Raw genomic sequence first — 15731 nt, forward strand, 5'->3', positions numbered from 1 at the left:
TTCGTTTCTCCTGTACTCTGTTCTCTTTATTGATAAAGCCCAGGGCATTGTACGATTTACCAACTGCTCGCCCTACCTTCCCTACCACCTTATATACATATACATCCAGGTATCTCTGCTCTTGCAGACCCTTTGAGGATAGCACCCCACATTTTATCCTGTACCCCCATGTTCTTCTATCAAAGCACCACCTCACTCTTCTCTGTATTGACGTGCCAGTTCCCTCTCGACTCCACCAACTTGTCTATGTCCTTTTGTAGTTTTACAGGTGTCCCTCTCACAGGTTACATCACTTCCAAGTTTCATCATTCACAAACTTGGAAATTGACTGTGCTGTGTGGCAACAGCTAAATCGTTAATGTGCATTGCGACTGCCGCAGCTTCTCCATACCAGAATGTAGTCCCACAAGAAACCTGCCGACAAATAAAAGCTCAAACATTCCAGCAGAGCTACTTGTTCCCATGAGAATGGATCCAGCCAAAATAGGGATGTTGGTGAGTAAAAGTGTCCCTTTCCTGAAACACAGAAGTGAGCTACAGTGAGTATACTGGAGGTCGCGAAACGACAATTAAATACATACATTAAATACAAACAGTATGAAGGGACAGGCCTCAGTGGAACTAATGGTGTGCCAGTCCCCCTCTTGCTCCACCTCACAGGCACCAGGATGTGATCCATTAGGTTGCAACCCAATGTGCTGGGTTCATCTTAATGAGCAAAGGCTTGGCAGTCTTACTCACTGGAGTTTAGAAGAACGTCAGGTGATCTCAATGAAATGCTTCAGATTGTTCAGGGGCTTGACAGAGTAAATGCTCACAGGGCAGTCCCCCTCATGCGGGAGTCCAGGACCAGAGGGCATAACCTCAGATTAAAGAGGCACCATTTAAGACAAACATGAGGAAGGGATTTCTTCTCTCGGTGAGCTGAGAGTCTTTGGAACTCCTTGCCTGAGAGAGCTGTGAGGGCAGAGTCCTTGTGTACATTTAACGTTGAGATAGATAGATCCTTGATCAGTCGGGGAATCAAGGGTTATGGGGAAAGGGCAGGGAAGTGGATGTGAGGAATGTTGGAGCAGCCATAATCCTACTGGATGGCAGTGCAGGCTCAAGAGGCTGAACAACCTACTCTTGTCCCTAGTTCTTATGGTCTTTGCACAGGGGGCTGCTCTCTGAATAAGCCGGATTCTGCTTTCACTGCTTTCTTGCTGACACTTGCTAAAAAATATTTTTCACTGGGGGTGGGTCAAGTTGGCCATCCCCACAGCAGGTCCTCTCCTTGAACAACTATATTTTACATTTAAAGAGAATAAGATCAGATATTTGGGAGATTTGAGCAATTGGATCATTAATAAGAACAAGGAAATAAAGCTAACAGAGACAAGTTGGGCTTGATGTGGTCTTTTTAGAATCATAGTTCTGGAGTCCAATTTATCACTGACCTCATCAAATCTAGATATAATTTGGGCTCAATCAGCAGTTGCATGTCCCAGGGATTTAAGATAACACAGTGTGGAGTTGGAAGAGCACAGCAGGTCAGGCTGCATCAGAGGAGTAGGAAAGCTGACGCTTCGGGTCGGGACCCTTTTTCAGAAATGGAGGAGAGGAAGGGAGCTCTGAAATAAATAGAGAGAGGGCAGGGTGGGTCTGGGGAAGGTAGGTGGGATGGTGATAGGTGAGTGCAGGTAGGGAGTGGTGGGGGATTGGTCAGTGAGGTGGGAGGAGCAGATAGGTGGGAGAGAAGTTAGACAGGTCAGAAATTTATTGTGTTGCCTAGATATTTCCTCAACAATAATGGATTGTACCTGAGTGCAGGCAGGACAATCATATGGATGGGAAGCACAGCAAGGTGTTCAAAGTCCTCCAAGCTTTGAGGAAAGAGTTAAAACCTGGTAACCAGAGGCCAGAACATTGTGGGAGCAATTCAGGAGGCTTTGAAGTAAGAGCTAACAAGGAGCAAGGGGCAGAGTGAAATTTAAAGAGGATTTTTTAAAATGTGTGACCAAGGAAGGTGAAGGGCATATGACTGAAGGTGGAGCAGCCTGAGGGAAAAATGGGAAGGACACCAGCAATAAACAAGTTTTCTTCAGAAACTTGTAATGTTACAAGCACAAGTCACCATTCTAGTTTGATACATGTCTGGAGGCTGAAAAGAAAAGACATTCCTAGAATAATTACTAGCATCAAAGTAAATATGAATTCTCAGTTGCTGGTGACACACTGAAGGGAATGGATTGTTCAATAGTCTGACAAGTGATGCTTTTAAAGGAATTAAACGCAAAAGGAATGTTCATCCGTGCTCTCCTTTCTATATTCCGACAAGTTTACTGCACATGTTTATGTTGAGATATCTCTCACATCTGAGGGTACGGCTCCAATATTATTTGTGTTATATCATGGGGAAATGCCGGTACAGAGGTAAAGTCACTGGATTAGCTATGCTGCAGCCCAAGCAAATGCACCTGTGCTCAAATCTCACTCTGGTAGCTGGGGCAATGCGAATTTAATTAATAAAAAACCTGGAACTGAAAGCTAATTCTTGCATGTGGTGACCATCAAACTATTGCTTGATTGTTGTTAAAAACACTTCTAGTTCCACCTTTCTAAAAAGGGAAGGTAATTTGCCATCCTACACAGTTACATTTCAGACCTGTAACAATGTGGTTAATACTCATCCACCCTCTGAAGTGGCCTTGAAACCCAGTCAGGGTATTTCGGGATGGGCAACAAACGTTGGCCTTGTCAGTGACTTTACATCAAGGACAAAGAGAAATAAACCTGTCCAATGTCTCTAACTGATGAATACATCTTGAGCAGGATGATCAGGACCAGGACATGAATTTCCAAACCTTGGATTTTTTTATCAGCAAACTGCAGCACTTAAATACAGAGCGCCAGGACGGACATGATGAATTATGGCACTTTTCTTTTTCGGCGGGCGGGGAGGTGGTGGGAACAAGAAGATGGGGCTGGTTTGCCATCATCTACTCTAATTTTGGCAGATCCTTGGTGGAAATGTCAGAAGAACAGTCATAGGCAGACATTTACACCAATCTCCACAAAGATCAGAGGTTTGGATAGAGTGGACAGCCAGAGACTTTTTCCTAGGGTGGAGGTAGCTATTACGAGGGAGCATAGTTTTAAAGTGAGTGGAGGTAGATACAGGGAAGATGTCAGAGGTAGGTTCTTTACTCAGAGAGTGATAGGGGTGTGGAATGTATTGCCGGAGAGGGTAGTAGAGTTGGCCTCATTAGGGGCATTTAAGCAGCTATTAGACAGGCAAATGGATGATAGTATAAGGTAGGGGTGGAGGTTAGATAGACCTTAGGTTTAGGGTAAAAGTTTGTACAACATCATGCGCCGAAGGACCTGTACTGTGCTGTACTGTTCTAATGTTCTATATTCTAATGCTTACTCACTCAAAAGTTACAACCCATCATTGCGGACAGTCAACATAAATTCTTCCAACCTTGGATGAAACATGGCAATGTGACAGGAAATGAACACCGGCTTTAAATGATCACTGGGTAAGCTGTTTGCATTTTACATTAGGTTTTGGCCAGTGTATCCGAGGTGCCAGCCTCCTACCTGTATATAAGGGATATTTGGTAATCTCCATATCAGAGAAAACGCCTGTTAACACCGCATGGCATTACGAAGCAATCGACAACTTATGACTGGGGCATGCCATTCAGCGCAGGCTGCAGCACTCAGAGTTAACGTGGAGAGACTTACCGGCCAAATCTAATCGCCAGGTGTCCTCCAAGCCATGCCCCCAGAAACCCACCTAAGGTGAACGTGGAAACGATTGCAGACCACAGAAATCGTAGCAAACCTCTGTCCAGGTTGTCATTGTATCGGATCTTCCATGTCTCATTAATGAATTGTTGTATGTGCTGGAATTTTGACAGAATATGTCAATTGAGAATAAGACATTCAGAGACCAATAACTATATTGGAGAGAAAATGCTTATAAAATGGCCCAGACCTAATGCTAACTTTTAGGTCTTCGTAGGATTTTGCACATTCACACATTACGGGAAAGTGTGAATTTTTAATTTTTAAAAATTCATAATCTCTCATACTATACTCAATGTAATAACAACTCAAAAGGCCCATCCTATCGGCAGCCTTTGGCTTATGATCTTGCTGTTCTTCAGGACACTCCTGTATGAACAACAGTGAACAGGAAAGCCCAGAACATCCAGGCTGTATCTTCTAACTGTGAGACCTACATACATGTCCCAGCATCTCATCCAAAACCAGCTGCTGCCCTAGGAGAAGCGAGGCATGATAACTGCGGAAGTGGAAAAGGCAATCCAGGAATTTTTTTTTTTGTTTAAAAAGCATTCAATGATCAGGGCTGGCAGGCCGTGTCTTCACTCCCCGTCTGTAAAACAATAATACGCCTAACACAGCAGCTCTCCTTCAGCACTGCACTGTATTGTCATCCTGGTGTTCAATTTTCAAACCAGAATTTAAACCCAAAGCTTCTTCACTCAACATCGAGCCAACGAGAAGACAGTGAAGCGACTGCCCTTCATGGATTTTTGATGGATTTACCCCTACACAATAGACTTTGACATAATTGTAGCCTTCCAAGCAGTGGGAGAATTCAGACAGTGAATGATTCTTAGACAACACCAAGCCACAGCTGAGTTGCTAACTCACGGCTCTGTTTCAAATTGAAATTCAGACAAGTGTCGGTGGGTTGCAATTCACCAATTCTGTTAAACCCTGTGCTGGCCAGGCTCTCTGATGTCTGTGAAGTTGTCAAATAATTGTGCAGAGCACTGCAGCCACCTCCAACTATGTTGATTAAGTGCCAACGGCAGATTGAGCAGCAACAGATCCGCACTGAGGCCAGCCTTAACGTCTGTAGACGGACAAGATGAAAATAGATTCAAGCCGGGACTCACCATGGTAGGAGCGTTGATAATGGAAACATTGTATCCGTACTGAAAAGTTCCTCCGATCCCTGCGGAAAACACTGCCAGGAGAAGAGTGACGGATGGAAACTGCAAGACAAAAAGTAAAAGCAGGCCATTTTTTTACAACGTGGCACCCTCCAAAAAATTTTGTTTGGGAGATTGTGGGAGCTGTTGGCTAAGCTAGCATTGCTCTGAAGTTCAGAAAATAAAGTATTCCAGCAACTTACATCTCACCAAGAGTTTCAGAGTCAGCTCTTTAATAAGTCACGTGGGAATACAGGAGAAAGATACAATAACAGTCCCAATGTCTACAACAGGGATCTAAAAGAGGGCTGTCACTTCACAAACCAATCCTCTGACTGTACACGTATGCAGTACAGGTGTGCTTTCGAATTGGAATTAGGTTTATTGCTACGTGCACTGAAGTTACAAAAGAACAGTGAAAAGCGTACAATGTCATCAAAACACAGCTGCATCTCAGGTACAAACTACCTCAGTTCAAATCTTAGGGACAAAACATAGAGAAAATAAAGAAAAATGTTACACTACATTATAGGCAGACAGAAGTTAGGAAAATACAAAATAAAGCCAACAAAGTAGACATTACAGGCTGTTTGTGAGGGTTTCAATGTGATTTTTCGCTCCACACCTGCAGGTCACTGTCCCTGCTCTGCTCCACTGCAGACTGAGGTAAAGGACAGAAAAGAGAAAAAAAAAACACGAGACAGAGAGAGAACAAAAAAGGGAAGAAAAAAGGAGCAGACAGAGCAGGTGAACCCCAACTGGAGCATCCTACTGTAACGCTATCTTGTATATTTCAAATAAACAAAAGACTGTTCACAGGAGCGACAAAAATCAGCAATAACAATTTAAAATTCTGCTGCACAGATAATAATCCATACCAGGGACTGACACAAGACCAGCAAATTCCAACATTTGATACAGTATTTGATCATGTATTCCCTGCCGTCACAGGCAGACAATCTGCTATTCATAAGAGGCACTTATGTCAAGCAGCCACTTATTGATGTTATCGCACATTAAGTGGATTTGTCAATGTAAAAAAAATTGAAGCTCAACCCCTTGTGATAAAAATACAGCAAATATGTGCCACACCGCATCAATCAGAACTTGTAGTGAAAGAAGCATGACAGGATTTTTATCCTCAGGGAAGACCACATGATATTCACTTGATGCTTCACTTATTTCTCCTCTGGCTTCTGGCTACTTTTCTCTTTGGTAATCATTAGAATGATTCTGTTCTTAGCAAGATATAACTATAAACCACTGTAAATTCTTAGAACGAAGGTCACATGACAAAAACAACAGACTCTATTGTAAATCTCTGGGAGCAGAGCTGCAAAAAACTGTGACTTCAAATAAACCTGGTGCCCTGAGACTTTGTCCAACCCAGACAAACAACAGCACCTCCACATTATAAATACAGTATTAATTTTGCACTATGTGCTTGCATACAGTATGAGTGGCTAGACTAGGCAATTCCACTAATGAAGTGGTTTTATGATTTGGAGCTTGTATCAACTGGACTGCATTGGACTCATCAGCTGTCAGAGTTTTATCAGCTATGCCTTATCAATGATTTATTTTTAGCTGTCCTGAGAGGACGCCAACAAATTCCACAGAATACAAAGGATAAAATTGCAACTGACTTCGCAGAGTCCAAAACCCAATTCATTAAACAATGGAACTGTAAGCACTGAAACAACCAGAGCAGTTTAATTTGCTCGATTTAAGGCCATGTTCAGGAAAAGTTAAAAAAAAATTGTTCCACCAATTTTCTTGATCAATTTGGAAGTGTTCATTAGCTGCCCTACAACTTTACCAGGACATTAATGACCAAATTTCACTCTGAACTCTGCTTTTTATTTTGCTTTGTTTCCTACGGTGATGCTCACATTAAAATGAAGACAGAATTATTGGGCAGAATCTTAACTACCAAGGATTGAAAGGGACATAGAAGCTCATGTGTTTAAGGGGATTTATGTGCTTAAGGGATATTAAATCGCCTTAAAATTAACATCAACTCAGAATTGTCTCATACCATCCTACTCACACATGGCTTTTCCCCAGGTGGGCACGCAGACAACTGCAGAAAACCCCAGGGAGCTGATGCCATACCTCAGTAGCTTATTACCTCCTGTTTTAAGTGTGCAGCCTGGCTTCGACAGCCTTTGCAACAACTTCCTGAGCTGTCTGCAATTTGCGAGGGTCAACTTGTTAAGTCCCTTCTTCAGTGGAACTGAGGTGTTCTAAGTGAGACGCTGGTTGGCACACAGCATGTCGTCTGAGAATGTGTCTTCAGTGCTTGACAGGCAAGATCTGCTCCTCTCACCTTAAAAATATACCTCATAGTCTTAAATTATCCACCCTAGGGAAAGGAAACCCTATCATTCATCTTGTCTATGCCCCTCATGGTTTTAGAAACCTCTATAAGGTCACCCCTCAACCTCCCATGCTCCAGTGGAAAAAAGTCTCAGCCTATCCAGCCTCTCCTTTTCACTCGACACTTCCATTCCCGCAATATCCTGGTAAGTCTTTTCTGAACCATATCCTTCCTACAACAGGGCAACCAGAACTGGGCTTGGTGCTCCAGAAGAGGCCTCACTAACATCCTGTACAACTGCAACATAACATCCCAACTCCTACACTCAAAGGTCTGAGCAATGAAGGCAAGCATGCTGAATGTCTTCTTAATCATCCTACCTACACGTGATACAAACTTCACAGAATTATCTACCTGAATCCCTAGGTTTCTCTGTTCTACAACACTACCCAAGGACCTACTTTTAACTGCATAAACCCTGCCCTTGTTTGTTTTACCAAAATGTAATACCTCACTTTTATCCAAATTCAATTCTATCTGCCACTTTGCAGACCATTGACCCAATTGATCAAAATCCCTTTGTAATCTTAGATAATCTTCTTCACTGTTCTCTATACCACTAATCTTGGTGTCATCCACAAGCTTACCAACCATGCCTTCTGGGTTCTCATCTAAACCATTTACATAAACAACAAATAAATAGAGGACCCAGTTGCAATCCCTGCAGAACACCGCTGGTCACAGGCCTCCAGTCCAAAAAACAATCCTGCACCATTACTCTCTGTCTCCTGCTATTAAGCCAATTATGTACCCAAATGGCAAGCTCACCCTGAATTTATCTAACTTTACTAAACAGTCTACCATGTGGAACCTTATCAAAGACTTTACTGAAGTCCAAGCAAACAATGTCTAATGCTTTGCCCTGATCAATCTTCTAGGTCACTTACCCAAAAATAACTCAGTAAAGCTTGGGAGACACAATTTCCTTTGCTCAATAACATGTTGACTATCCTAATCATTTCTTACTTACGCAGGACACTATTTAGATACATTTGAGGCACCCAGCGGCTCTGATAATTGAATGGACCAAGTCATGGGGTGATCTCTGTTTGCTGGGCGCGGCGGTATCTGGTACAGTGTCAGAGTCCAGCCTCACTGCACAGTAGCAATACAGAGGGAAGTCAGCAGCTCTGTTAGAAATCCCGGTGGCTGGGATGTCCTTTAGCCAACAGATTGCGTCCCAAAAGCAACAGACTATGAAGTGAACAAAAGCTAAACACCGATACATTTTGTAATATACATATGCATATACATAATACATGTACATAATATGCATATGTATACACATAATACATATACACAATATACATATGTATACATATATACATATACGTATGTATATACGTCATGTATTTACATAATATACATATGTAATATACATAATCTCGGGAGAGAGAGAAAAAAAGGGGGGAAAAGCCCCAGCAGTTTGGGCGAATTGTGCAGAGTTGAAGGAAAACTGTCCTGTCCTGTTTGCTGGAGAACAGCGACCGATTTAAACATCGTTCATCTCTTCCCGATAGCTCTGTCCCCGACTCCCCTAAATCACACACGCACACACGGCCACAAAGACTCGCGGTTCAAGCAAAGCCCTCGACCTGATTTTAGACATTCCCTTCCCCCAGGGGTCCGACAAGCAGAGAAACTTAACGCTAATCTGTCAGGGTGGAATACAGAGTACCAGCACCTCTCCCTGTCGCTCTCTCCGCGACTTACCCTGCCACCTTCCTCTGCGCTCCTCTTCAGCAATCTCTGTCTCTCCATCGTTTTCACCCTCACACGTCTGCGAAAGTTTCTCAGTCCGCCAGCCCATCACTTCAACAAACACCAGAAATCAGACAACAGTCCAAGCCCCGCTAACTTCCTGGTTTTTTTTCCCTCTCCAATAAATTCCAACAGTAACTTTTCTCTTCAACTCTACCACTACTCAGGGAGATAATCGCCCCATTCAAACTCGCTCCTAGAATTTAATTAGGGAATGATGTGCTCAATGCAGTTTTGTATACAATTGGAAACGTTGGCTGCAACTCATGAACTCTGGGCATTCCTTGTTTAGTCATGAGTTTTTTTAATTCTACTAATTAATATTTTGCCGAGAAATGAGAGGGAGCCGGTACCTTTCTATTACGGTGATGAGTTTCACCTTCTGGGGTTTCCATTGCTGTCGACGTTGCTGTTTGGGATTACAGTTACATTTGGCTTTTTATTGTTAACCAACAGTAAAATCTACACCCACCTGCCTCTGATTGGATTTTCCTTCAAATGAGCAGGTCGCAAAGGAGAGTCTCGACCTCAGCGGATTCTCGCGGATTTAAAGCAAGGGTACCCAAAGAGACAGAAACATTCACGTCTCTAGCTCCACGCAGTCTTCTTCTCCACTCTCCCAAATGGTCATCTGGTGGAGTATTAATGTCCCAGCATTTTCAACAAAGAATGAAAACACTTGCCTTTAGGTAGCGTTTCGTGTGGCCTCAGGACATTGATTTCCAGCCGGAAAGCTGGGAAAGAGACATGGGGCAGGCAATTTGAATATAGAAAGCTCGAGGGCTATACAAGACCCTGGGGAAAACTGACCTCCTCAAACCAGTACAATGGGATCTGGGTCACCAAAGGCAACATTGACTACTCTGTCAGCAGTGCACTGCAGGGTCAGCCTGGATTTGATTTGGTCGGATTTATTGTAGTCACATGCCCCTAGTACAGTGAAAAGTTCTGTTTTGTGAGCAGTACAGGCAGACCATAGCAAACAAGGACATACAGATCATAGGGGACTTAGACAGAACGAGGGATACAGGTTTACAACTGCACACGACATGCACAAAAGCAAGGTCAACATGGTCTGGGCCATGTTCATAACTCTCTGCAGTTTCTTACAGTCCTGGGCAGAGCAGTTGCCATAGTGAGCCATGAAGCATCCAAGTAGAATGCTTTCTATGGTGCATCTGTAGAAGTTGGTGAGGGTCCTTATGGACATGCCAAATTTCCTAAGCCTCCTGAGGATGAAGAGGCATTGTTGTGCTTTAATTTATTATTGTCACATGCACCTCGGTACAGTGAAAAGTTTTGTTTTGCGTACAGTACAGGCAGATCTTACCATACAAGGTGCATGAATGTAATAAGTGAGAGCGAGGATTACAATGCTACAACAGCATAGCAAATGCACAAAGAGCGAAAGCAACATTAAATTTAAAACTAGAGAGGTGTATTTTGCAGTCTAATAACAGCAGGGAAGAAGCTGTTCTTATATATATGTTATGTATATCATGTATATGTTCTTGTATATATGTGCATTTGAGCTTTTGTATCTCCTGCCTGATGGAAGAGGTTGGACAAGATTGTAACTGGGTTGGGAACGGTGTCTTTCTGAGCCACCAGGAAGTGTTGATGGTGTCACTGGATGGAAGGTGATAATAAGGACTGCGGATGCTAGAAGCCAGAGTCTGTAGGTGTGAGGCTGGAAAAGCACAGCAGGTCAGACAGCATCCGAGGAGCAGGAAAGTCAATGTTTCAGGCCAAAGGACTGGGCTGAGTTCACAACTCTCAGTAGTTTCTTAAGGCCCTGGGCAGAGCAGTTGTCATAGCGAGCCATGATACATTTGGACAGAATGCTTTCTCTGGTGCACCTATAAAATTGGTAGATAATAAAATGTGAGGTTGGATGAACACAGCAGGCCCAGCAGCATCTCAGGAGCACAGGTGCTCCTGAGATGCTGCTGGGCCTGCTGTGTTCATCCAGCCTTACATTTCATTATCTTGGATTCTCCAGCATCTGCAGTTCCCATTATCACTTATAAAATTGGTAGGACTCTTTATGGACACACTGAATTTCTTTAGCCTCCTAGGGAAGTAGAGTTGTTGTTGTCCTTTCATGACTATAGCGTCAATGTGGGTAGCCCAGGATAGATTGTGGGTGATTGCCATTCCCAGGAACCTGACACTCGACCATCTTAACTTCAGCACCTTTGATGTAGATAGGAGTGTGCCCTCCACCTCGCTTCTTGAAGTTACTGACCAGCCCTTATATTTTACTCTCGCTGAGGAAGAGATTGTTATCTTTCCACCATGCCACCATGCACTCTATCACCTCCCGACATTCTGTCTCTCTATTTGAGATCCTGCCTATAACGATAGTGTCATCAGCGAACTTGAAGATGGAGTTAGAATGGAATTTAGCCACAGAGTAAGGAGTTTACAGGGTGTATAGTGAGGGGCTGAATATGCAGCCTTGTGGGGCACCAGGGCTGAGGAGTTTTTGTGCGTTGGCTTCTGGAATAGGATTTGAGCACAACTTTCAAGCTCAGAGAAGCTATTATAATCAATAGATTCATAGTTGAAAGGTAGGTTCTTTCAAGGCACAGTTCTTCATGTATGGAGCAGTCAATGATCGGAATTAGCCCTTGGATAGAGTGGGGCAAAAAGTGGTTAACTTGTAACAGTCTTCTGAAGTGTCCACTCAGTAAGAAGGCTAACTCAGTGCAGCAGAAAGGGATAACAATGCCCACATCCCAAGAATGAAGTTAAAACAAAAAGCCTAGGGCAAAATTGGACCTTGCTTCACCTGATTTTAGGGAAGTAAACATGTCCACAACAAACAATTTTTATTATCAACCATGCAGCCTCCATATTGGTTTTTTTACCTCGTCTCCTACATCATGCATAGGATCTTTGCCAAGAAATAGGTTTCTGTCACCATAGGCCTGAGGTAGTAAAATTTCCTGACAGCTTCCAGTGTTGTGTTGTTGAAACTTATCACAGGTGGAGGAGAAACAAAATATTGTCTTGTAGTAGCACTGATGGTGAGGGAGAACGTGACATAAACATGAGATATGTGATCCATGAGACCCTATAGCTGGGCTGCTGTTTGCACAGCCTTATGTAGCTTCAGAAATTCTTTTGATCAGGACATGCTGCACTTTTGCTTTGGCTTTTCATATTAGTAGGTTGAAGAGTTCCATATCTAAACACATGTGGAGGCATGATGATGGAGGAGGAAAAATTTCATGTGTTCCTTCACTAATCCCTAACCATCAGTTCCTTTGCAGTGGACTTTTAAAGGACAAGCAACTGTTCTTCCTGAGGGTAAATTAAGAAATAGCTAGATGCTAAAATGAAGACAATTATTGCTAAATCATTCTGGACCAACACAACTGAATATTATTTTTCAACTCTATTTTCTTTTAATATAAACTAGTTTATTGATTTATGAGTGACTTCAGAAATGCTTTCTGTGGTGCACAGCCTACACAATTTTGCCACAGTGAATAATCCATCCATATTTTTGACACCCATTGCTTTTCTTCAACTCTGGCTGTGCCTTGTCTCTTGAGCCTGATGGCCAGTGGTAACCTAGAAGCTACAGTGGGGAGAACTGAACATTAGAAACTTCAAATTAAGTGAATAATTCCTTAACATTTACAATACAATTCACACAGTGACATACTGGTAAACACCCAAATCATTCCTGTTGTGAATCTACAAAATCAGATGAGGTTATGACTGAAGCAACAGGGAAGGAGGTATGCGAACACCTTCAGCTGAATTCCCGCTTCCACCTGCTCTTTTTCCAACTTCACTTTAATGGCTGTCCTACAGTTTCCTACAAGTTAAAAACATTTAGTTGTACTTCATTGAGATACAGAAAGGCCAGGGTGGGGTTTTACTCTATCTGATTCACGTAGCCAAGCTATGTGAAATAACTAACTGATGATGTGCAACTTACTGCAATGGTCACTCTTTCCTTGGAAGTGGATATCAGCAGCATAAAGGCCTGAGAAATCATAGCATTCATATGAGAGGCAAGCGACCAAGTTGAGTCTGCGTGCATGATCTTGTCATCTGACAAGAGGGCAAGAAATGAGGGGTTTTGGGAGTCAGATGGATCCAATGGAAGGGCAAGAAAAGGAAACAATGGCATTTGAAAAAAAGGCAAAGATATTAAGTAGCCTTTACCAAGTCCATTGAGGGACATATGTCAACTTGACCAGTGGGATAACCCATCACAGACTGGAGGGAAGCTAGACAAGGAGTGTGCAAGGCATTCAATGTGTGGAGGTCTGATCTCGTCTTACATTTGCAGCAAACAAGGCTCTAATAATAAAGAAGATGGGTGAAGGAGTAGCAAGACTCTAACAAAGCCAGAGATCAAAGTGCTCAAGCTGGCCAGTGAACAGGGAGGATGACCTTTGCAGATGGTGAGATAGTCTTGGGTGTATGAGGTGCCCTAGAGAGTGACATCCACCTCACTGAATGAAGTGTGCAACATGCATGGATGTGAGCAGTTAGTGGGAAGGGGGAAGCAACTGTGCCTGCTCTTAAGCCCATAGGCTTCCACGCTCCGGAGAGAACTGTGGTGGCCGAATCAGAATCATTCACCTCGATGGGTATGTGTTTATCACTTAGGTTAGGTTAGACTTGGGTTAGGTTAGACTTGGGTTAGGTTAGACTTGGGTTAGGTTAGACTTGGGTTGACTTCACATTTAGGTGAGCAGCTCACTGTCATGCAGGAGCAATTGAGAGAAGTCACAGCAGCAAAATGCCCTAACAGTTGGAGGGTTGCTGAGGATAGATAGTAACTGATTTTTTGAGACCAATCAAAGCAGATGACAGTGGCTGCAGGATTTGAATGTCAATCTACTTCATATGCAGGCGCCTGACATTAAGGGTCTCCCTCCTCAGCCTCTTCCTCCACAGTGCATGGTACGTTTGCACTCTGCATGTCCTCACTGTGAAATGCATCCACTCTCTGAAGCGAGAGATTGATGCAGATCACTTCTAGGTCAAAAAACAGAGTTCCTCCTCTGGCACTCGAATATAATTTTGAAGTCATCTACAGTTTGCTCCATCATGCTGTGTGTTCGCCAGTGTTTGCTGTTCAGCCTCATCTCCCTCAATCACCAAGTAAGAAACCTCATTCTCACCAGCTCCAGCCTCAATTAGCTCTCTGCGACACAACATCCAACTATCAGAACTGCATCTTCAAATACTACAATACAACGTAAGGGTTCAGGGAGTTGAGGGCAGTATTTTAGCATAGCGTGAGGATTGGCTGAAGCAAAGCGCGGAGATAAGTAGGACGTTTTTAATGTTAGCAGGCTATTGTTAGTGTTGTGCTGCAATGATCAGCGCTGGTGTGACTTCTATTTACAACCTATACGAATGGTTTAGATAAATCACCTGGAAGTTAGAAGAAAAACACAACTGATCATTCAGGATTATGATGGGACTTGACAGAATAGACAATGAGAGGTTGTTGCCCTTTGCTGGGGAATGTAGAACATGGAGTACAGTCTCAAGTTGAGGTGACAATCATTTAGGACTGAGATGAGGAGACATTTCTTCACTCAAAGGGCTCTGAATATCTGGAATCTCTACCCCAGAGGATTATGGGCTCTCCACCATTGAATACATTTGAAGTTGGAAAGAGGTTTTCTGGTATCTTGGGGAATTAAAGGATACTCGAAGCAGGCTGACAATTGGGCAGTATTGTACTGAATGGCAAATTCAATACACGACTCCACTGTATCAGTCAATTTGACCACACAGCCTACGTCCGCTCCTATGTTATCACACCTTTAACTACTAAGGTGGAAGTCAACTTTAAAGTGTCATTTTCCTTGGTAAAGAAGCTGGCAGCGTTTTAGGTTGAACTTAGTTTGTTTCTAAATCTTTTAGTTTCTTTCTCAAACTAATTTTTCCATTTCTGGTACAGTGTGGAGCTGGAAGAACACAACAGGTGAAGCGGCATCAGAGGAGCAGGAGAGTCAATGATTTGGGCTTAGATCCTACAACAGGTTCTCCAACACTGCTCCTCTAATGCTGACTGACCTCTGTGTTCCTCCAGCTCCTCACTGTATTCACTCTGACTCCAGCATCTGCTGTTCTTGCTATTTCCAATTGTGATGTTTGAGAGTAACACCATGCTTCAGCAGCACTTGACAGAGGCGTGAACACATGATTATATAGCCAGTTGAGAAATAGTATTGGTTCAGGTGTGCATCCAGCTTGCTTCTGGCCATATTTTCTTAGCAGGGTCAATCCCACCCTCCCATTTCAAATCCTGTTTGACAAATAAAAAGGGCATTACCTTTTAAGCTACTCTCCTAGTGAATTTCCAGGCCAGATGGTTTCTCTTTCAAAGCAGCATAGATAAATCCAGGAATTCATGAAAACAGGAGCAGAAAGGATCAGGGTAGAAACAACACCCACTTTCCCAGCACCAAATTTCATATTATGTGACTTAAATGTCCTGTAGCCACTTTGAAAACTACTGAGAGAAGGTGAGTGTGAGAGCAGGGTGGAAGGCATGTATGTGTTTGAGCGAGTGGGGGTGTAGGATGCCACATAAGTGGATGAATTCTTATGATATGCTGGATTCAGTAGGATTTGGTCAGAGAGTGAGAGAA

General features: G+C 43.1%; 1 protein-coding gene across 6 annotated transcripts in view; it reads right to left on the minus strand.

Annotated features, from left to right (window-relative positions):
• slc2a11b (solute carrier family 2 member 11b) overlaps positions 1 to 9916 on the minus strand; it is a 37342-nt gene extending 27426 nt beyond the window's left edge. Inside the window, exons 1-4 of one of the 6 annotated variants that reach the window (XM_048556558.2) lie at positions 9566 to 9916; positions 4917 to 5015; positions 3733 to 3893; positions 392 to 516 (exon numbers count right to left, since the gene is read on the minus strand). In XM_048556558.2, coding sequence (XP_048412515.1) covers positions 392 to 516; positions 3733 to 3893; positions 4917 to 4919 — 289 coding nt within the window. In that variant the 5' untranslated portion in view covers positions 4920 to 5015; positions 9566 to 9916. The other 5 variants (XM_048556556.1, XM_048556555.2, XM_048556557.2 and 2 more) reach the window with 5 other exon arrangements.
• Positions 9917 to 15731: the final 5815 nt, after the last annotated feature.

The sequence above is a fragment of the Stegostoma tigrinum genome, chromosome 26 (assembly GCF_030684315.1).
Source record: "Stegostoma tigrinum isolate sSteTig4 chromosome 26, sSteTig4.hap1, whole genome shotgun sequence".
Lineage (NCBI taxonomy): Eukaryota > Metazoa > Chordata > Chondrichthyes > Orectolobiformes > Stegostomatidae > Stegostoma > Stegostoma tigrinum.